The sequence below is a fragment of the Lissotriton helveticus genome, chromosome 8 (assembly GCF_964261635.1).
Source record: "Lissotriton helveticus chromosome 8, aLisHel1.1, whole genome shotgun sequence".
NCBI classification, from domain to species: Eukaryota; Metazoa; Chordata; class Amphibia; order Caudata; family Salamandridae; genus Lissotriton; species Lissotriton helveticus.
The window spans coordinates 1,525,949,840-1,525,973,558 of NC_136069.1; the positions used below are offsets into that span (position 1 = coordinate 1,525,949,840).

Genomic DNA, 23,719 nt, shown 5'->3' on the forward strand with positions numbered 1-23,719 from the left:
AGGGGCCTGTTGTAGGTGTCCCCGCAAATGCTGAATCACTGTCATAAGTATCAATGTACACCCAATGACACCCAACTTCTGTTCCCTTTTAAGACCTTCTCTTCTGCATTACAAAGAACTTTTGCAGAAGGGATGAGGGCAGTTTCTAAATGGATGGCCGAGAACTGCTTACAGTGCAACGTGGCTAAAACTGAGGTTGTACTCTATGGGGAAGCAGTAACATTATGGTCCAAAGAGTGGTGGCCTCTTGAACTGGGACCTGCCCCTATCCCTAAACAGACCATAAACAATCTTGGTGTGTTATTCGATCAGTCATTGACATTCAAAGATCATGTCAACCAGGTTGCTGGTACTTGTTTCGGGGTTATTTCACTACTGAGAAGGGTGTTTCCCTTTCTCCCGGATCACCACAGAAAGACCCTGGTCCAGGCTCTGGTCATCAGTAGACTGGACTACTGTAATGGCCTTCTTTTGTCATCTAATGAAGGCCATTTCAACAAACTACAAGTAGTCCAGAATACGGCCGCGAGGTTAGTCTTGAATGTTCCATCTAGGACTCCCTCCCGGCCACTACTGATGGAACTCCACTGGCTGCCAGTGCGACTTCGCACCAAATTTAAAATCTTGTGTACAATTCACAAATGCCTGATTGGGAAGGGCCCAAAATTTCTCACCACTGCCTTTCTTCCCTATGTTCCCGGCCGCTCACTACGTTCCAGCAATCTTCAGCTCCTTCAGGTTCCTAAAATTAAAAAGACCCGCCAAGGAGGCAAGGCCCTGGCATACGCAGGACCTGTTCTCTGGAACTCCCTCCCCCTGTCGTTCAAACACATCACTGATCACCTGTCTTTTCGAAAAATCCTGAAAACTCATCTTTTCTCCAGCATTTAATCATTTCCCGCCATCCACTACCCACTAGTATTGTTCAGGCACAATACCTGGTTTCTTCTGTATGGCAAAGCGCAGAGATACCCCTTCGGGGGTCTATTCAGGCGCTATAGAAGCATATAAATAAATAAATAAATAAATGTTTAAAGACAGAAATTTGGTTACAAGTCTGAAAATGTGCCAGCACCTCAAAGAAGCGTGTGTCCTTTAGGAACTGGAATAAAACATGTCTGTTGAAGAGTACTCTTAAAATAAAATACAAATAAAAAACTATTTTTAATGCACCCACTTTTCCTTTAATGAAAACAGGCTGCTTTGTTTACTTTATTGACAATGTGGCGTCCTGAACTTTGAAGATCACCATTTCTGTGATTGAGGCAAATCGGATTGAGTCGCAATCTACGATCTACCTAATAAATATTAATTCGGTAGTCGGTTGCGATTCAGTTAGACTCTGTTTTTTATGAAGTGACTATTGGTACATAGGTCGGTTTGTAAAGATATTTACTGGATTAAAAAAAACAGAAAAAACTGGCCGTTTACGACAAGTTCTTAACTAAAGTGTGTTTCTCCTTTTCTTTATAATTCGGATCCAGGTAAAATAAGCCACCAGCTCTAAGGCACCTCTCCCAGATAGCCTAGATAATTAAAAACACCATAATTATTTATTAGGAAAAATACTTGATGCTCCCCCCTGCCAGTGCCTAGATATTGGTAATAACTTGTATACAAACACATCTGCGCATCTGTCGGTGGGGATGGACTAGACGCCTCGTCACGTGCTGAATGAATGGTGATGGTTAACAGGATGCTGCGCACATGCCCCAGGGCTGATCTGGCACTGAAAGAGAGTCATTTCCCACAACAGTGTATAATCCTCACGCAGACACCCTGCAGCTCTCTTTCAGGGCAAGAGGAAACAGTTTACAGACACAGGACAGTTGATGAAAAGAAGCAGGCGGCGTTGTAATAACTCAGAGAGATGTTTGATATCGCTTTCAAGTCCGAACTGTACGTGTCTGGGTGCAAAAATAGCAGAAGGTACAGCGCTGTCTGGCATCAGAAGGAAACAAACCTGACCTGAGGGATGGTTCATGTGGCCACTTTATTTCCAAAGTGAGGACTCGCGCATAACCTTGTTTTCTGTTTCTCATTTGGCGGCTGAGGAATTGTGTACATTTTTCTTCTGGTAGCAGATCTAGTTTGTTGCCAGAAGTGACATTTCAAATGCTTTTCTCAAACTATTAGCCTTGTTATCCATGTTTACGGGCAGAGACATGCTCATTCTCCAAGTGCCTGCCAACCAGCATTGTCGTCAGTGGTGTTTATGTGACTGTTGTTGTTCTTCTATCAAATCCAGGGAATGCCGGAGCAATGGGCTCGACTGCTGCAGACCTCAAATATTACAAAGTCGGAGCAGAAGAAGAACCCCCAAGCGGTGCTGGATGTCTTAGAATTCTACAATTCCAAGAAAACCTCCCACAGCCAGAAGTATATGAGCTTTACAGGTAATTCCTCCGCCATATTCTCAGTTTCTTTAGACTTCCCGCCATAACCGATCTTATAAAACATGACAACACAGCATGTTTGTAGAGCTGTGCAGACGCCTAATCTTTTATAAAACTCAAGGCACTTAAGTGCCTTTGAATCTAACTTGAATTGTTTTTCTGTAGTCCCCATCATGCCATCAAGTTGTATTCGTATAGTGCTTACAACTCCTGACAAGGCGTTAAAGCGCTTTGTGGCGACGGTGAAGAGGCCGTAGATTAGTAATATGTGCTTCCCTTTCACTGTAGTGTTGGTAAACATCCTTCACAACGCGGTCAAAACACCGCGGTGCCATTACGACGCGTCTTTTACAACGCAAGTCGTTACCACGACTTGCGTTGGAGGGGGCTCTAGACTAAGGAATAGTAGATTTACTATTCCAACACCTTCCCTACTGTACGTAGGCTGGAGTTGGAATAATAAATCTTACTATTCCTAAGTCCAGCACCCTACAACGCAAGTCGTGGTAACGACTTGCGTTGTAAAAGATGCGTTGTGATGTACCGCGATCATTTTGATCGCGTTGTAACATCATACATCCGTAGTGTTAGTTGTGCTACATTTATTAAGCTTGTGCTTTTGAGAGTTCATGTATTTGTGCCCTCGAGAGCTCATGCATTTACTCTAGTGTTTTGAGTAGTGATAGATTAATTAAAGTGGATTGGTAAAGGGAAGTTGTAAGATGGTATTGGCAGTGCTGGGTATGTGCGATTGTTAGTTGCATGAACTGGATAGAAAGAGAAAAGGAATTGGAAAACATGTTTGGGAGTCCATTGTAACCTGAAATGTTTGGGATGAATCAGAGAGTGGAGGGAAAGGCAGGAGTGGAAATGTAAAAAAAAATTAAAAAAAATAATTAGAAAATATATACATTGATACATACACACACAGAGCGTAAATATATATATATTCACTGAAAAAAACCATAGGTTATAGACCATATATAGTTAGGAATTAGCATTTAAAAAACCTTATTTTACTCACACAAAACCATTGAAATTCCATATATAGTTAGTTGTACTAACTATATATCGCGCACCCGCAATCCACTGCTGATGATGTCACATATTACATCATTCATGACATGGTCAGTGACATCACTGATGACATCACTGATGACATCTCAAATGACATCACTGATGACATCACTGATGACAACATCCAGTGACTGTATGTTTCTGTAAAGTTAAAATATGTCTTATATATTGAAGAATGAGTGGATGTATAAGTGTCTGGATGATGTATTTAGTAGGTGCATGACTGACTGTATAAGTGAGTGATTAAATGTGTCTCACAGAGTGCATGGGTTAGTGACTAAACTGTTTTAAATTGTGCACCATTGTGTCTGTTGTTTTGTAATCTGATGCATGTGTTGATCATTAGCTATATGACTAACTATATGGGTTATTGATTAGTTGGCCAAGTATTTGTATGGGAGACTGAGTGTGTGTGTGTGTGGGTGGCTGGGAGGTGTATGACTCTGTGCATAGATGTGTGAGCAGTTGATTCACTAGATGTATGGGTTCAAAAGTGCATGTGGAAACAGCTGTATGGGCGGTTTACTGTGTGCATGAGTGTATTGGTGAGTGAATGGATATCTCAGTGCTACATGTCAAAGTAAGTACATATGTAAAACACAGTACATGTGGTAGTTGACATTTATAAATAACTGTGCATAAGAGCCAGTGAATGTGTGAGTGGCTGTATGGATTATTGTGAACTTGTATCAGGGATTGTATAACAGAGTAAATATGTGTTATTATATGTTTCAATAAGTAAGGTGTGTTTAACTATATAGTTTTCGGAAATGGAGGTGTGATTGATTCTTTGCAAGACTGATTAGGTGTGTGAGTAACTCCATGGATGAGTGACAGTCTGTGAGTGTCTGTTTACACTGAGTGTATCTACGTTTTTATTAGAGTCTGAAGAGGTTCATCGTATCATCACATGAATGATGTCATGAGTAATGTGAAATGAGATGTCATCAGTGATGTCATCAGTGATGTCATTTGAGATGTCATCAGTGATGTCATCAGTGATGTCACTGACCATGTCATGAATGATGTAATATGTGACATCATCAGCAGTGGATTGCGGGTGCGCGATATATAGTTAGTACAACTAACTATATATGGAATTTCAATGGTTTTGTGTGAGTAAAATAAGGTTTTTTAAATGCTAATTCCTAACTATATATGGTCTATAACCTATGGTTTTTTCAGTGAATTTTCAAGGTTTTGTAAATGCTAATTCCTAACTATATATGGTCTATAACCTATGGTTTTTTCAGTGAATTTCATAGGTTTTTTAATAGCAAATCTTTATAAAAATAATACATTTGAAATCTAATTTTATATTTTATAATTTTTTTATTTTTTTTTAATATTATTTTTAGTGCGCTCCCGGGGCGCGGACAGGTGAACGCACGGGTAAGCGCAATCTTGCGGCGCGCCCCGGGGCGCGTACTAATGCGCGTCCCGGAAGCGCTATTGCCGAGAACGAAAACAACATCGTGACGTATCGCGTAGCCGCCACGCCTTGCGTCATAAGACACGTATCGCGTAGCCGCGAGATGCGTCTTATGACGCACCGCGTAAGCGCACCCGGAAGCGCATACGATCGCGCAACGTAAGCGCCCCGATGCGCTTACGATACACGCCCGGGACGCGCCCCGGGGCGCGTAGCGTAAGCGCGTCAAACCATGTGACTTTAAAATAACACTTTTCATTGGTTCAGAACTTTTTTTTTTCCAAATTGTGTGAAACCCACCCATTTCTCTCACTATTGCTTTGTACTTGGAGAGAGCAAGAGCTGTTGTGTCTACTCTATCTCCTACTTTTCTGATCTCCAGCAATGGCTGCAAGAGAGTCATCCAGCAGTGATTCAGAGGGATTTTTAGATGAGGACCCTCCTCAGCAAAAGAAAAAAACCCATTTCATCTGGAAATTTTACGAAATCCCAGAAGGACAGAAAAAAGTCAACGCTCCCAAAGTAACATGCAAAATATGTGGGAGTAGTTTATCCAGAGGCAATCCTCTGAAAAAATATAGTTTTGGGAATGCTAATTTGATCCGGCATGTGAAAAGAAGACACCCTAACAACTTTGCCAGGGAGAGTGTCAGAGAGCTGGCACGGAATGTACCCACAGATGGCGGCAGCACCTCCACTGGTGGAGCAACACCTTCGGGACCACCCCGTGGAAGAATGGTCCCTAACATTCAGCCGGTGTTTGCGGGCATCAAATTTTTGTGCAAAGAGTGTGACGAACTGCTCTGCTATGGGGAGCAGAGTGTTGAACTGATTGCCCTAAAGAAACAGCAACACCGCTGCTCTTCCAGTCCCTAAATTTTCAATTTTTTTTGCTCCTGTTGAGCAGTTTTGGAATCCTTGTTTTTGTTTTTCCCTTGAAAAAAATCCAAAAAAAATATAAAATTGTTTTAAAAAGTCTAAAAAAATATAAAACAACAAAAACAAAAAAAAATATATAAAACAACAAAATCAAAAAAAAAGTTCTTTTCAGAACTACCTCCAATTTTTAAAAAGAAGCTTTATTTTTTTAAAAGTCTGTCATTTTTAATCTCCATGGTACGCTCCCCCGTACGCTCCCCGGTGCGCGTACCGGGCGCTCACCCCCGCGAAAATCGAATTTTTTTTTAATTTTTTTTTTCACCCGCGGGAGGCTTTTATGGCCCCCACATGAAACCTAGGGGGTCAGGGGGTGTGTACCCTGCCCCCTCTTGCTCATTTCCCCCTTTGATTTTTGCCACCTCTTGTGTCTCAATCCTACCGAGACACAAGATGGCGGCCGCTGCGGACTGTTTCGAATGTTTACAGACACCCGAGAACCAATCAGCTTGCCGTGCGCAAGTCGCGTGGCGCGCCTGAAGCGCTCCCCGGTACGCGTACCGGGGAGCGCTCCAGGCGCGGCTCTAGATATATATCTTTTTTTGAACGTTAATTTCTCAAAATCCAGTGTAGCACATATATTGAGACCTACAAAAGGCACATCGGGCTACCAGTCCCTACAATTTTGCCAAGTTTCGTGCAAATCCATTCAGCCGTTCGGGCTAAAAGTGAGGCCAACCGCCCTATGGAAAACTCAATGTTAAAAACACGTTTTGGGACCCCCCTTTTTTCTCAGCCCCCCCTGGACGAACACCCCCCAAATTTTCAGGGGCTGCTCAGAAACAAAATGTTCCATTTTCCAGAAAATTTCATCCAATTCCGTCCACAAACGCCAAAGTTATTAGACATAGAATTTTCAAAAATCCCATAGGGAAAAAATCCTAACTATATATACCTACTGGCGACCGCCAGTAGGTAATATATATGTATGTATACAGATATCCGCGTTATACATAGTTATATCTTTATACAAGACATAAACTCACAGGATATGTAACTGTTATTGTGTGTATGCATATGTGCATCAATAGGATGGACTTGCAAATGTGTATGAGCGTATATGTGTATATAAAAATGTATGTGTGTACATTTTGTATAGATAGGAGAGTGCATGTTTATGCATTAGATGTACTCCTGTCTGGATTTGTAAATGTACCTGGGTAGCTAAATCTAGATTCTTGAGATTATACATTGCATAAGGATATAAGATTTATATGTGCAAGAAAAAAATAAACATCTGTTATGGATATCACTTTAAGTGTACATGTATTCATTGCATATGTAAATAACAAACATGTTCGAGTGTCTGTATATGGGTTAATGCTTCATTGCATGATAATATACGTGTGTCAGAGTATGTAAAATGATTATTGATTATTGATTAGGTAGCTTTACCAATGCATAGGTTTTTTACGCTTTCTATAAGATGTTTTAAAAAGTCACTACATATATAGTCGAGATTGGCAAAAATGTGTTTGTCTGGGTTTGTAGATGAGGCTGTCTATATTCATGTGTGTATGTATATGGGTGTATTCTTCCGTTTGTAAATCTATAGATTTATTTGTGAAGAATTGTTTCATCCTTGGTCTTTAGGATAGTGCCAGTGAGGTTTCTCTTCATTTTCCATTAAGTCTGGGGTTAGTGACCTGGCCTAAAATCTTCCACAGGAAGCACACATGAACAAGTTAAAGCATCGGTATAGTGTACTGTCAAGCATTGATGTAGTTGTTTGAATATTTGTTTGTTTAAAATATATTTATAACTGATGCTAAGAAATAGGGACAAGAAGATTAAGGTAAGAAAAGCGGTGTGGAAGTTTGCAAAAAGTCTTCTTGCCCTGGGGTTAATGCTTCAGAAATCTACTTTTCCTGCAAAAGCAAATTCAGTTGTCTCTTTTGGTGACATGCAGTGACGTGGCAAATCATGGCAGCACTGCCATTATATCAGTATTCTAATATTACCACCTCCGGTTATGCCAGGGTTTTACAGGGGCTTGAAGTCAAGTCAAGTCAAGTCAGAGAATTTATATAGCGCACTACATACCCAGAGGGTCTCAAGGCGCTTAGGGAGGGGAGGAGGATTACTTGTCAAATATCCACGTTTTAAGTTGCTTTCTAAATGCTAGGTGGTTCTGGGTAAGGCGAAGGTAGGTGGGGAGTGAGTTCCATGTTTTAGCTGCCAGGTATGAGAAGGATCTGCCTCCCATGGTGGTCTTGTTGATGCGGGGTACAGTGGCGAGGGCTTGGCTGGAAGAACGTAGTTGGCGGGAGGGGGTGTAGAAGGACACTCGTGAGTTGAGGCATTCTGGTCCGATGTCGTAGAGTGATTTGTGTGCGTGGGTTAACAGTCGAAAAGTGATCCTCTTATTGACGGGTAGCCAGTGGAGGTCTTTCAGGTGGCCAGAGATGTGTTCGTTACGCGGGATGTCTAATATGATCCTGGCTGAGGCGTTTTGGATTCGTTGGAGTTTCTTCTGGAGTTTAGCGGTAGTACCTGCGTAGAGGGTGTTTCCGTAGTCCAGTCGGCTCGTGACCAGAGCATGGGTGACTGTTTTTCTGGTTTCGGTGGGGATCCAGCGAAATGTTTTTTTGAGCATGCGAAGAATGTTGAAGCAGGATGAGGATATGGCGTTGACTTGTCTGTTCATTGAGAGAGAAGAGTCCAGGATAACGCCTAGGTTCCGTGCGTGGTCTGTCGGGGTGGGTGCTTTTCCAAGGGCTTCCGGCCACCAAGAGTCGTCCCATGCAGAGGGGGATGTACCTAAGATGAGGACTTCTGTTTTATCTGAGTTCAGTTTCAGACGGCTTTGTTTCATCCATTCGGCAACTTCTTTCATTCCTTCGTGTAGGTTTGTTTTGGCGGTGCTGGGGTCATTGGTGAGAGAGAGGATCAGTTGAGTGTCATCCGCGTAGGAGATGATGTTGAGGTTGTGTTGGCGAGCGATGGCCGTGAGGGGGCTCATGTATACGTTGAAGAGGGTGGGACTGAGTGAGGATCCTTGTGGTACGCCACAGATGACTTCAGTGGCTTCGGACTTGAATGGTGGAAGGCGGGCTCTCTGGGTTCTTCCGGTGAGGAACGAGGTGATCCATTCGAGTGCTTTTCCTTGTATTCCGATGTTTCTGAGGCGTTGTAAAAGGGTGCTGTGGCAGACTGTGTCGAAGGCTGCAGAGAGGTCGAGGAGGATGAGGGCGACTGTGTCTCCATTGTCCAGTAGGGTTCGAATGTCGTCTGTTGCTGCGATGAGGGCGGTCTCAGTGCTGTGTTTTGCTCGGAATCCAGATTGTGAGGAGTCGAGGGATTTGTTGGCTTCGAGGAAAGCGGCGAGTTGGTTGTTGACAGCTTTCTCGATGACTTTGGCTGGGAAAGGAAGGAGCGATATGGGGCGGTAGTTTTTGAGTTCGGTGGGGTCCGCTGTGGGTTTTTTCAGAAGGGCGGTGAGTTCAGCGTGTTTCCAGCTTTCCGGGAAGGTGGCGGAGTTGAAGGAGCAGTTGATGACGTCTCGGAGGTGCGGTGCTATGACGGAGTCTGCTTTGTTGAAGATGTGGTGAGGACATGGGTCTGTGGGGGATCCTGAGTGGATAGGGTTCATCAGGCGGATGGTGTCCTCAGTGGAGATTGGGTTCCTGTCGTTAAGAGTGTTCGAGGGGGGGGAATGTTCAGCATGAGGTTGGGTGGGTTGGTCTTCGGGTTGGTTGTCGAAGCTGTTGTGGATGTCCGCAATTTTGTTGTGGAAGAATAGAGCTAGGGAGTCGCAGAGGGCTTGAGACGGGGTGATGTCGTTGGAGTTGGCCGAGGGGTTGGTGAATTCCTTGACGATGTTGAAAAGTTCCTTGCTGTTGTGGGCGTTGTTGTCTAGTCGATCCTTGAATGCTGTTTTCTTGGCCTTTCGGATTAGTTGGTGGTGTGTGCGGGTGGCGTTTTTGAAGGCGTCCTTGGTGCTAGTGGTTGGGTCTTTTTTCCAGGCCTTTTCAAGGGAGCGGCAGAGTTTCTTGGACTTCTTAAGATCATCGTTGAACCATGAGGCCTTCTTGCTGCCAGGTTTGCGTTGACGTTTTTTCAGTGGTGCTAGGATGTCGGCGGTGTTGGATAACCATAGGGTGAAGTTGGCGGCGGCTTGGTCTGGGTTAGAAGAGTGGGCTGGGGTGTTTAGAAGGAGTGATGAGGAGATCTGGTCGATGGTGATTTTGTTCCAGTTTCTTTGCAGAGTTGGTTGGAGGTGGTTGGTGGGTTTCGGCTTGTTGTAGGTGAAGTGAACGCAGCTGTGGTCAGTCCAGAGGAGATCCGTGGTGTGGCTGAAGGAGACATGATTGCTGGAGGTGAAGATGGGGTCGAGTGTGTGACCTGCTATGTGGGTGGGGGAAGTGACCAGTTGTTTAAGTCCGAGGTTGGCGAGGTTGTCCAAGAGGGTGGTGGTGTTGCGGTCGTTGTTATTTTCAAGGTGAAAGTTGAGGTCTCCCAGAAGGATGTAATCTTTGGAGGGGAGCGCGTGTGGAGTGATGAAGTCCGTGATGTCTTCACTGAATTTTGCGCGGGGTCCTGGTGGTCTGTAAAGGAGGGTGCCTCTGAGTGTAGTCTTGGGGTCGATGTGGATCTGGAAGTGAAGGTGTTCAGAGTTGGCGAGGTTGACGTCAGAGCTGGTTGAGATGTGGATTGATTTTTTATGGACGATAGCGATTCCTCCTCCTGTGTGGCTGGTACGGTCCTTGTGTGTGATCTTATAGTCTTCAGGGATGGCAATGGTGATGTCTGGGGCGGAGGAAGCGTTCATCCATGTTTCTGTAAGGAAGGCGATGTCTGGAGAGATGGTGTCTAGTAGATTCCAGATGTCAATGGCATGCCTATGGACCGAGCGGGTGTTGAGCAGGATGCATTGTAGGTGGTTGGGGTCGGGAATCTGTGGTGTGGTTGTAGCGGAGATGTTGTCGGTGCCGATGAATTTGCAGGAGTAGCAAGAGAAAGGACCATGGGTGTGTCCAGGAGCGGCTTGGACGCAGTTGGGGGCGCGGCCGGGGTTAAGGGCTAGGAGGGTGGCGGCATCGTAGGTGATGCGGGAGGGCTGGGCAGCGCGAGGGGCAGGGGGTCTGGCGCTGGGCGCGGTCCAGGCGCGGACGGGCGTAGACGGGCTTACCTTTGGCGCACCTTCGGCGCGGATTGGGCGCGGTCGCTGCGCGTGAACGCTGCGCGCGGGAGCAACTGTCATATATGGATAGTGGAGGGGGAGGGGCGAGGGCGGCTCAGCTGGGAGGCGGGGCGGGTCCACGAGGACGACAACAACAAACAAAATGGAGGCGGAGGGGGGAGCACAGCGGAGCGCTAGGGTCAGACGCGCAAACCGAGTACAAACTACAGTTTTAAATAATAAATGTGCAAATGCAGCAAAAGCGGCGAGCAGGCAAACAGCAGGCAAAACAAATTGGCAGTAGCAATTGAAATACAAATCGCAATGCAGCACAACGATACCAGATGCCTACAAGGGACACTGGGAGCGACCACTCAGCCCGAGTGAGAGGAGCGAGTCACGGCGCCTTCAGGTAGGAGAGCGCTGTTGTAGTCAGTGGGAGGGCGGCTCAGCTGGGAGGCGGGGCGGGTCCACGAGGACGACAACAACAAACAAAATGGAGGCGGAGGGGGGAGCACAGCGGAGCGCTAGGGTCAGACGCGCAAACCGAGTACAAACTACAGTTTTAAATAATAAATGTGCAAATGCAACAAAAGCGGCGAGCAGGCAAACAGCAGGCAAAACAAATTGGCAGTAGCAATTGAAATACAAATCGCAATGCAGCACAACGATACCAGATGCCTACAAGGGACACTGGGAGCGACCACTCAGCCCGAGTGAGAGGAGCGAGTCACTGAAGGAGATGGAAAGTGGTAGGTCCTGGGTTGGAAAGCCATGCGAGTCTGCGTACACCCCCAAATGTTCATGTTTCATGCTTAAGGATATTCACCAACCCCACTCCAATATCGTCCCACATTAGAAAAGGTTAGAAATGTACTCCTAATAAGGGCAGCGGTATAGCTTTTCCAGGATGAGAACAAGGGGTTGCAGGAAAAGTGAATTTGGCATCACTCAGCAGATTTTCACAAGAGCAAATATATGCATGTATATTTGCTCCTGCGAAAATGGAATTCACAGACGTTTGGTAGGAGTACTGTTTCCAGGCCTACCCATGTACATTCTTGAAAGACTTCAATCTGGTACAGTACAAGGACACATACCCACAGACGCACGTTTGTAACTTTCTGTAAGAATTGAAAAACACATTTAATGTCATGTTGCCCATATGATTCTGCATTAGTAATCTTTTTTTTTTAAATAGCCCGCATCAAGCAAGTTTTACTAAATTATGCCTCCAAAATGATGTATAAAATTGCACAATAGTTTAGCCAAACTTTTTTTTCGTATGGATAACCTTTTTGTGTACACATTTTTTTAAAGCAATCACCTGTAGCCAGAAGGTGACTTTTGGGAATAATGGCATATTACATCTTTTTAAGTCCTTATTCTTGATTGCACATATATACATCACTTTGTAGCTTGCAAACAAACTCAATACAAGAATGGATACGTCTGGAACTGGGTCTACCTAGGCAAGAGCTCGCAAGGAAAAGGAGCATTAATTAAATTCTGCAGGAAACGGTATAGCGCCCCTATTGGCACCCCACACCATCTGTGTTGGATGCAAATTCAAAGAGCTAAAGCTGGCAATAATTGGATAAACTATTTCCAAGCATCCTTATTCTGTTTCCAACTCTGGGAGGTCGGAGGGATCGCCATGACCCAAGCCTGCTTCTGAACAATTGTGAACCAACACATCAAATCACTCTCACAGGATAAAGATCTTGTTGCAAAAAAAGAGTTTTCTCTGGTTAGTGTTTGGGCCATATGCCAACTGAGCTCCAGAAAAACATGTGGGCATCCATTACTCCTTACACCTGAAGCTTTCACTGTTGCCATACAGGTTAGGTTTCTCTCCCACAAAGAATTCCATACCAACATGGAAATAATCTTGGCCTGTTACGAACTACCGACTCGGTGGTTATAAGTCAGAGACAGTTTTTGCACATTCTGTGCAGATTTCTTGTCTTACATGTAAGAACTTGTCTCCAAGCCCTGATATCTTGCCCATCTGGTTAAAACACACAACTGAATAGTACATTTGAAATGATTATGGCTCAGGCAATCCACATGTTTAATGAAACATAGTATAAACATTTTAAAAGATAGCAATGATGATTTTCTCTGATTCAGAGTGTTTAAATAAAATCTATTAATACCTTTTAAAAAAAAAATTTAAGAATAAATCTGTATTTAGTGGGCTTAATCAAATCAGTAATCAATTTCCGATGATGATTTTGCATATATATTGTAGATGGTTTTAATTAACTGTACAGTAAAGAAGATAGATACACAGCACTTCATACCAGTATGATATGAAACATTTTGACAAGTAGCTTCACCGAAGAGCTAAAATACGATAGACTGGAATGCTGCTCAGAATGATACTATTGGCTGTATTAATTCAAGCATTCAAGTGAATCTCCTTGTTGGACTTGGCCTTTTCCCCCCAAATTTTTCGCTTTTGCCCCTCCAATTTGAAATGTCTCCCCCATGGGATTAAACCTGTATAGGCCATGAGTGGTGTGAGACACCTTGTTAAAAATGTAATGTCATGTAATGGTGTGAGCACTTGTAAATTTCCCCATTTTTAAAATGCACCTGACTAAAATGTACTGTGTTTAAAATGGATGCCATGGCCATGGGTTTTGCCACTGTACTGCCATAGGTCAGCAGTCTAGCTATTATTACCCAGCTACCCCTAGCATTTGGAGGGAAAGCCTGGCACCCAGGGTGCTCACCCCCTCCCCTTGAGCCAGTTTAGGCTAGTTATGCCAACATTCTAGAAGGTTCTGGCACTGCCTGGGAGGAGGGTATAAGTAAGGGGGATGTGCCACCAGAGAGTCAGTCAGCGCTGGGACAAGAAAGAGAGGGGACCTGCTACAAGGTGCTACCGCCACATGGGCCTGTGAGCTGGGCCCTGCACCCCTAAAACCCCCCTACTCTGCTGTCCCCTGGGCCCCTGAATTAAGAGGGCCCACCCAGGTCCCTGACACTGTGGGGACCGGGAATTACGCCAGTGCTGCGAGGAAGAAGCGCCCAGGAGGTGAGGAGTGTGCCCCTGAGGAGCGGGTGTGGGACTGTCTGCCCCCCAGGGTGAAGCTGTGGCCCCTGTGGAATTGCTGAGTCGTGAGGAGCTGCCCGGGGAGGATTGTGCCCCCGAGGGACTGTGACCTGTTAAAGCACTGTGCCCCATGACTGTTGCTGGCTGAAGTGCTGTGAGGCCCCGAAGCGCTGGGCCCTGGGGCTGTTATGGCCCCCTAGTACAGTAAAGCCTGCCTGCATAGCGCTGTGTGTGGAAGCGCTGGGGCTGGTGTGGCCCCCGGAGTACTGTTGGCCCTGGAAGCTGAGTGGGCCGAAGGAGGAGCTGTGCTCCGAGGATAGCGCCATTTACTGAGGAGCCAACCCTCGTTTCGGCGTGCTGTGAATACCGCCAAATAAATAATTAAATAAAGGGAGCCTACCCCTTATTGTGGCCGTCGTCACCGCCGCGGCCCGGCGCCGCCAAGGAAACCCCCGCCGTGTTCGGCATCGTTGCGGCGGCCCCCGGTAGCAGGAGAGGGCCGCCGAAGTGAAGAAGGGGCCGCGCTAGGCCCTGAGGCCGCGGCACTCGCGTCACGTGACGGGGGCGCCCGGCCGCGTCATCGGCCCGCCCCTGCCGCGCAGGGATTGGCTACCGGCCCGGGCGGCCGGGAAGGCAGGAAGAAGCCGAGTCGAAGCCCCGGGTCCCCGTGAGGTAGGAGGGGGACCCGGGTGAAGCTTCGGTGCGGGGCTCCCGTGGTCGTGAGGGAGCCCCGTGAAGAACGACCGGAGCGGGAGTCCACCCCGCCGGTCTGTGGCCCGGATTGAGGAGGCCGCGAGGAAAGACGCAAAGCCCTGGGTCCCCGTGAGGGAAGGGGGACCCAGGTGAAGCGCCGTTGCGGGGCCCCGTGCCAAGAAGGGAGCCCCGAGAGAAGCGACCGGAGCGGGAGGCCACCCCGCCAGTCTGTGCCCCCACGCGAGGGGCCGGTGAGGTAGGCGGGGCCGGGGCACACTGTCGGTGCCAGCCCCGCCTCCCGACCTGAGGCGGCCGGAGGAGCAGAGAGACTGCGGGGCTCCTGTGAGGAGGAGGGAGCCCCGATTGGGCCGCCCAGAGGCGTGTTGGAACCCCCGGGCCCCCGTGAGCAAGAGGGGCCCAGGTACTTCCGTAAGAAAGGAGTGCCCCGAGTGTTGTGGCCCGAGGCTTGAGGGGAGGGAGGGCCTCGAGGCACATTGCCGGTGCCTGTCCCTCCTCCTCGAAGCTGAAGAGAGCCCCTGTTTGGGGCCTGAAGCCTCGCGGAGGCTACCTTTAAGTCCCAGGCCCCCGTGAGGAAAGGGGGGCCCGGCTATAGTCGCGAGAGAGGAGGGGGCATCGAGGCACATTGTCTGTGCCTGCCCTTCCTCAGTGAAGCCTTGCGCCTGCTGAGGTCCCTAGGCGAAAGAGTCCAGGAGCAGCTGGTGAGTGGGGCCACAGCTGGACTGTGTAGGGGTGGTGGGATAGGCAACGGGGCACAGGGTCGGTGCTCGCCCCCCCCCCTCTTCTTTTGGACACCGGGACTGGCCATGTTGGCCCTGAAGGTACACAGGAGACCCCTAGACTGGGCAACCCCCCCACAGGGAGAAGAGGAGGCCGGGGATGTTTCTATAAGTAGGATTAATCCCTAGGGATTGCGAGCTTTGTTAACGCAAGTTATCCTGTGTGTTCGCAAAACTGCATGTTTAGGTCCCAGGGAGTGGTTGCCCTATGCTTAGTTCTGGGCCCCATGGGTTATTGTTTCCCTAAGGTGACCCGGGAAGAGTTCATGCCAATACACCCTGATGTTTGATACCCCTAGTTTGATGGTAGAGGGAGCCTAGCTGTTTCCTTACAGGTGTTCCTGGTCTATGAGGAGGGCCCCTACCGGATATTACTGCTGGGTGAGGTATGTTCTGCCTAATGTTAGTCAATAGGTTGGCCTGACGTGTTATTCCAGGCCCTTGGTTATGCCCCAGGTTAATGGGCCAGCCGTGCTGATTTATTACAGGTGCTCCTATTTATGATGTACTGTGAAGCCCTGATGTTTTTCCCTTACAGGGGTTGGAATGGCGTTATTGTGCATGATGTATATCTATGCTAATGTGATATTTTGCAATTACAGCCCTCCCCCTAAGGATGAGAGTCTGAGTTGGCCCCACCAGATTGGCCCCAGATCTAATGTTATTTTGATCCCATCCTTTTTCCTTTCAGCATGGACTTATAGACTCAGCCCTTACTTCCCACGTAAATAATCCCCCCTTTATACACTTGGCTCTGGCGCCAATTGGCGCCCTGTTGTGACACTACTGTTTTGCATTTTATTTTGCCTTGCAGGTTGGAAACACTACTAAACTACTTATCTTTTTCCAACTCAAACTGGTGTCCTGCCTCTTTTGTGCTATGCCTGGTGTGTTGCCTGTGGGTACTGCGTGAGTGCTTCACATGTCCTCCATAGTTTGGCCTGCCCGCTTGGTCCGTGCTACCCCCTTGAAGATTTGGGTAACCCCATTTCTTACATTGGTGGCAAGCGGTGGGATAGGACTTGTGTTTGCGCAGTACCACAGCGGCCACGGGTTACACTGCAAATAGAGCTTTGGATGTAATCCGAGCCTTTTTGTGGGGATTATTATTGTTTGGCTGAACATTGTGACTTTGTATTGCTTCCTCCTGAAAAGCGTTGTTGTGGAATTGTGTCCCCTTGTTCCACTGGGAGGGTGTGTCCCGGGTGTACCTCGCCACGATGGGGTTGGTTTTGGACGAAGTGGAACTGATGGAGTACACTGAGCAGGAAGTCATATATTTCCTCAAGGAGAGAGGGATACCCCCAGTAGGAAACATTAGGAGAAAGTTGTTTCTCTATGAGGCCCTCAAGAGGGGAGAGCCCTTAGAGATTGGTGGGGACTTGTCTGAATACCCTCCCGAGTTTTTGAAGGGTCAGTGGGTTAGAGGCCAGAGAGAAGGCTCCCCATCCAGAACCCTGGGAAGTTGTTACCCCGATGAAGAGGAGGAAGAGTTGAAGAGGGCGGAGACGCCAGTAGCTGATGAGGACACCGTAGATAGGGAGTCTCGCACTGGGTCCAGTCCCGGGGGCATTGCCCCATCCCTTTCCCTGTCCCCAGAAGAGTGGGTAGATAGGAGGGAAGAAAGGGAGCATCAGCTGGCGCTGGCGAAGCTCAGGTTTGAGCAGGCCACAGAATTAGCGCAGCTGAGGATTCAGGAGCAGAGGCTAGAGACAGAAATGGTCCTAGCCCAGGAGAGGATGGCGGAGGCGGAGAGGGCTTTCGCCAGAGAGAGATCAGCTCAGGTGGGTAGGTTGTCCCCTGAGAGTGGGTTGTGTAGTCTGGATTCACCAGTGAGGGTGGGATCCAGTGGTGGCAGCGAGTGTAGGTCCAGTGCAAGGAGTCCCATTCCTGAAGCCCAGGAGACCGTGCCTGATTCCCAGGAAGAGGGGGACGGGTTAGTGTTCAGGGGCAGGGGAAAACTGTCCCACCAGTCCTGGGGAGAGTTTGAGGAGGAGTGTTGGACTGCATTGGAGGATTGGGTGGTGAGGAGAGCAGTAGAGGATTGGGAAGGGCTGTGCCATGCCGTTATTCGGGAGCACATGCCGAGGAGTTGTGTCCCAAGTCTGCATCACCATCTGTTGCAGTGTAGGTTCTCAGACCCCAGGGAACTTGCACGGGAGGCAGACCTCTGGGTAAGTGCCAGAGCGTCTGGGAAGACATTGGGGAGTGATCCAGAAAGGAGAGGTGCAGGGATCTTCCGACCCAGCGTGGCGGGAGAGGTGAGAAGCCCAGCTAGGTCCCAGGATAGTGGGCGGGTTGTAGGGCCTCACATCCCATCTACAGGAGGGAGTGAGACGGGGAGGTGTCCCGAGGTGCCCCAACTGCAGTCACAGGGCCTGGAGAGTTCTTTTAGGGAACCCGAGTTTGGGAGCCTAGGCTGTCCCGGTGTGCCTTCTCATGAAGGGGATCTCCTAGTGTCAGGAGAACCCGGAGTATCAGTAACCAGAGCTCCAGTGGTTCGGGGGTCTGACCAGTCACGGGGTTTAGATCCTGGACTGGGGTTCCAGGTTCAGGGGTTGCCTGACCTGGAGGGTGGGGTACCTGTAACCAAGGTCCCTATCAGTTTGACTCCCAGGGGTACTTCTCCCGGTGGGATGGTGCGGAACTCTGGGAGGGGGTGCAGAGGGAGTAAGGTCTCTCCTCTGTCACCGGCTCAGCCAAAGGGCGCAGATCCCGGGTTGGGTGGCCAGGTTGAGGGTTTTCCGGACCTGGCGGGTGGGACATCTGTGTTCAGAGTCCCCCCAAAGTTGACTCTCAGGGGTACTACTCCAGTTAGGAGGGTGCGGAACTCTGGGAGGGGGTGCAGGGGGAGGGAGGACTCGCCCATGTCACCGGTGCAACCTGAGGGTTTCGACTCCAGGTTGGGGAGAGAGTGGTGTTGTGAGGGTGTCCCCAGGAGAAGGAGATGGAGGAACCCTAGGAGGAGAAGTAGGGGGAGGAAAGCCTCTCCCCTGAGAGCTGGTCAGCCTGAGGGTGTAGACCCCAGGTGGGTGGACCAGTGGCAATTTGGAAGGAAAAGAGTGGTCCAAGAGCATTACAAGCCTGAGGCTAGAGCCTCCCACTCTAGGAAGGAACAAGGGCCAGAGATTTCTGGATGGCCTAGAGGCCAGTCCTGGCCACATCCCACTAGGGAACACCAGTGGGGTGGTTTGGTTGGAGAAGGGAGGGTTGCGAGAGAGAACCATTGGGTTCCAGAGTGGAAAAGAGACTGCAGGTGCTCCTGTAGTTGCCGGCCTGCGTCCACCTATTTCCGCCCCAAGCAGGGAAGCACATCAAGGTATTGATCGGTCTACCCTGGCTTTTGGCTGGGGGGGAGCTGTGTTGGACTTGGCCTTTTCCCCCCAAATTTTTCGCTTTTGTCCCTCCAATTTGAAATGTCTCCCCCATGGGATTAAACCTGTATAGGCCATGAGTGGTGTGAGACACCTTGTTAAAAATTTAATGTCATGTAATGGTGTGAGCACTTGTAAATTTCCCCATTTTTAAAATGCACCTGACTAAAATGTACTGTGTTTAAAATGGATGCCATGGCCATGGGTTTTGCCACTGTACTGCCATAGGGCAGCAGTCTAGCTATTATTACCCAGCTACCCCTAGCATTTGGAGGGAAAGCCTGGCACCCAGGGTGCTCACCCCCTCCCCTTGAGCCAGTTTAGGCTAGTTATGCCAACATTCTAGAAGGTTCTGGCACTGCCTGGGAGGAGGGTATAAGTAAGGGGGATGTGCCACCAGAGAGTCAGTCAGCGCTGGGACAAGAAAGAGAGGGGACCTGCTACAAGGTGCTACCGCCACATGGGCCTGTGAGCTGGGCCCTGCACCCCTAAAACCCCCCTACTCTGCTGTCCCCTGGGCCCCTGAATTAAGAGGGCCCACCCAGGTCCCTGACACTGTGGGAACCAGGAATTACGCCAGTGCTGCGAGGAAGAAGCGCCCAGGAGGTGAGGAGTGTGCCCCTGAGGAGCGGGTGTGGGACTGTCTGCCCCCCAGGGTGAAGCTGTGGCCCCTGTGGAATTGCTGAGTCGTGAGGAGCTGCCCGGGGAGGATTGTGCCCCCGAGGGACTGTGACCTGTTAAAGCACTGTGCCCCATGACTGTTGCTGGCTGAAGTGCTGTGAGGCCCCGAAGCGCTGGGCCCTGGGACTGTTATGGCCCCCTAGTACAGTAAAGCCTGCCTGCATAGCGCTGTGTGTGGAAGCGCTGGGGCTGGTGTGGCCCCCGGAGTACTGTTGGCCCTGGAAGCTGAGTGGGCCGAAGGAGGAGCTGTGCTCCGAGGATAGCGCCATTTACTGAGGAGCCAACCCTCGTTTCGGCGTGCTGTGAATACCGCCAAATAAATAATTAAATAAAGGGAGCCTACCCCTTATTGTGGCCGTCGTCACCGCCGCGGCCCGGCGCCGCCAAGGAACCCCCCGCCGTGTTCGGCATCGTTGCGGCGGCCCCCGGTACCAGGAGAGGGCCGCCGAAGTGAAGAAGGGGCCCTGAGGCCGCGGCACTCGCGTCACGTGACGGGGGCGCCCGGCCGCGTCATCGGCCCTCCCCCGCCAACGCCGCGCAGGGATTGGCTACCGGCCCGGGCGGCCGGGAAGGCAGGAAGAAGCCGAGTCGAAGCCCCAGGTCCCCGTGAGGTAGGAGGGGGACCCGGGTGAAGCTTCGGTGCGGGGCTCCCGTGGTCGTGAGGGAGCCCCGTGAAGAACGACCGGAGCGGGAGTCCACCCCGCCGGTCTGTGGCCCGGATTGAGGAGGCCGCGAGGAGAGACGCAAAGCCCTGGGTCCCCGTGAGGGAGGGGGGACCCAGGTGAAGCGCCGTTGCGGGGCCCCCGTGCCAAGAAGGGAGCCCCGAGAGAAGCGACCGGAGCGGGAGGCCACCCCGCCGGTCTGTGCCCCCACGCGAGGGGCCGGTGAGGTAGGCGGGGCCGGGGCACACTGTCGGTGCCAGCCCCGCCTCCCGACCTGAGGCGGCCGGAGGAGCAGAGAGACTGCGGGGCTCCTGTGAGGAGGAGGGAGCCCCGATTGGGCCGCCCAGAGGTGTGTTGGAACCCCCGGGCCCCCGTGAGCAAGAGGGGCCCAGGTACTTCCGTAAGAAAGGAGTGCCCCGAGTGTTGTGGCCCGAGGCTTGAGGGGAGGGAGGGCCTCGAGGCACATTGCCGGTGCCTGTCCCTCCTCCTCGAAGCTGAAGAGAGCCCCTGTTTGGGGCCTGAAGCCTCGCGGAGGCTACCTTTAAGTCCCAGGCCCCCGTGAGGAAAGGGGGGCCCGGCTATAGTCGCGAGAGAGGAGGGGGCATCGAGGCACATTGTCTGTGCCTGCCCTTCCTCAGTGAAGCCTTGCGCCTGCTGAGGTCCCTAGGCGAAAGAGTCCAGGAGCAGCTGGTGAGTGGGGCCACAGCTGGACTGTGTAGGGGTGGTGGGATAGGCAACGGGGCACAGGGTCGGTGCTCGCCCCCCCCCTCTTCTTTTGGACACCGGGACTGGCCATGTTGGCCCTGAAGGTACACAGGAGACCCCTAGACTGGGCAACCCCCCACAGGGAGAAGTGGAGGCCGGGGATGTTTCTATAAGTAGGATTAATCTCTAGGGATTGCGAGCTTTGTTAACGCAAGTTATCCTGTGTGTTTGCAAAACTGCATGTTTAGGTCCCAGGGAGTGGTTGCCCTATGCTTAGTTCTGGGCCCCATGGGTTATTGTTTCCCTAAGGTGACCCGGGAAGAGTTGATGCCAATACACCCTGATGTTTGATACCCCTAGTTTGATGGTAGAGGGAGCCTAGCTGTTTCCTTACAGGTGTTCCTGGTCTATGAGGAGGGCCCCTACCGGATATTACTGCTGGGTGAGGTATGTTCTGCCTAATGTTAGTCAATAGGTTGGCCTGACGTGTTATTCCAGGCCCTTGGTTATGCCCCAGGTTAATGGGCCAGCCGTGCTGATTTATTACAGGTGCTCCTATTTATGATGTACTGTGAAGCCCTGATGTTTTTCCCTTACAGGGGTTGGGATGACGTTATTGTGCATGATGTATATCTATGTTAATGTGATATTTTGCAATTACAGCCCTCCCCTAAGGATGAGAGTCTGAGTTGGCCCCACCAGATTGGCCCCAGATCTAATGTTATTTTGATCCCATCCTTTTTCCTTTCAGCATGGACTTATAGACTCAGCCCTTACTTCCCATGTAAATAATCCCCCCTTTATACACTTGGCTCTGGCGCCAATTGGCGCCCTGTTGTGACACTACTGTTTTGCATTTTATTTTGCCTTGCAGGTTGGAAACACTACTAAACTACTTATCTTTTTCCAACTCAAACTGGTGTGTTGCCTGTGGGTACTGCGTGAGTGCTTCACATGTCCTCCATAGTTTGGCCTGCCCGCTTGGTCCGTGCTACCCCCTTGAAGATTTGGCTAACCCCATTTCTTACACTCCTCAAATGAGAAGGGTATGTGCCAATTGTGGGTCCCAAGCTCGCTCTGAGATAAGACCCAACCTGCACCTTACTGAGAAGGCCCAGCAAGGCCAAAATCATTTTAGGTTTGCCTGTGCACCTATTTAGACCGGACAAAGCTTATCAGCTCGACAGTGCCATCCATTTGGACCAGAAGCAAAAACATATTTGTTTTTGGTTGTTATGGTTCGTACTAGCGCAGAGAAGTTAAACAGTGATGGACTAAAAGGCAACTGAGAGTAATTACCAATAGCTGAGAATAATACAGGCATTCCAGAGTGGAGAAGTGTGGCTCACTGGTTAGAGGAGGCAGACCCTGAAGCAGAGGTCAGACCAGGGACCAGGGTTCAATTCCCGACGCGGCAGGGTCTTGAGCCCAAATATCCACGGACTCGATAATTCTCGTTTCGGTGCCTACTCGAATCACGGGTTCACACTCTGCAGCTCTGGGCATTAGCCTGCTTAATCTCCACTACGGCCCCCTGCAGCGGGATACCTGGCTTTCACCTTGGGGATGCCCATTACGGGTATCTCACAGGGAAAAGCCAGGACGGGTTCCCAAGGCAAGAGCCGAGATTCCTACGGGTAATCGAGCGCTATATAAGACCGCATAATAATAATAATAATAATTCTATTCGGCCCTTTTTGTACTGTTAGTGAAAAGGTGTAATACTAATATGTGGTTATATTAGATGTGAATCTCTGTTACCTCTTCTAATGCCACTGCTGTCTTCTCCTCATATTATATTTTCACATAAGGCGATGGTGAAATTGTGTGCCGTGATCTCTTGAGGTTGCAAAAAGGGATTTTGAACACAGCAGAGCCATAAGTATGTTCACATCAAATGCACTCTACAGATATGGCTTGATAAAATATGCATCATAATCCCTGTGATTAAGAGACCAAGTGTTGGACTTTAAACGGTTACCTCCTTCGATTAAGAAAAATTGCATTATGAGTCAGTCAAAGACTGATACATTGACCACATAGTGTATTGAGGAGTTCTCCACACTTTCTTGTGGCCATCTTTTACACATAAATGTATCTTCACACCCTCTTTTAGTCCTTTTTGGACTGAGGGAATTCTCCACAACTTCTTGTGGTCCTTTACACACTCAGGGAATCCTCTGCACTATCTTGTGGCCCTCTGTACACTTAGGTGTATCTTTACACCTTCTTGTTGTCCTCTGTGGAGATTTGGAATTATCCACGACTTCTCGTGGTTGTCAATCCACTTGGAGAACTCCACACATTCTCTTGGTCCTCTGGGCTTTTATACAATGTCAAGCGATCTTACAGGATATAGTCAAGTCTGCAGAGCTTTGCTTGGGATGCTTTTTTGTGTGATGCTAAGCCCTTTGATCTGAGTGTTGGGCATAAAGCGCAGAGAAGTGCTCCCTTTCTTGTATCCTAGAGGGCTAGTCTTACAAATGGATCATGGAGATTATCAGTGCTGGTTGTGGTCTGGTTGATAACATTGTCTCTTACCCTTAGCCCGTTTAAATGATAATGTTGTTCTATTTCAATATTGTATACAACGGCCCTAATTCAAGATGTGTTTTGCAGAAAACGCAGTTGAAGAATATAATTCATCAAACGCATTGGTAAGATTCTCTTCCTCCTTTATCAGTTTGGTTTTTCTCTTCAAACGTTTGGGTTTTTGGTATAACTGCAATGCAAATACATGCTCAAAGGTCAGAGTAGGCTTTGGCCGCAAAACACTAGTT

General features: G+C 49.2%; 1 protein-coding gene across 1 annotated transcript in view; it reads left to right on the forward strand.

Annotated features, from left to right (window-relative positions):
* Nucleotides 1-23,719, forward strand: part of PAK1 (p21 (RAC1) activated kinase 1) — a 406,732-nt gene that overhangs the window by 228,582 nt on the left and 154,431 nt on the right. Inside the window, exons 5-6 of the mRNA XM_078658509.1 lie at nucleotides 2,249-2,396; nucleotides 23,559-23,596. Coding sequence (XP_078514635.1) covers nucleotides 2,249-2,396; nucleotides 23,559-23,596 — 186 coding nt within the window. The remainder of the gene's footprint in view (nucleotides 1-2,248; nucleotides 2,397-23,558; nucleotides 23,597-23,719) is intronic.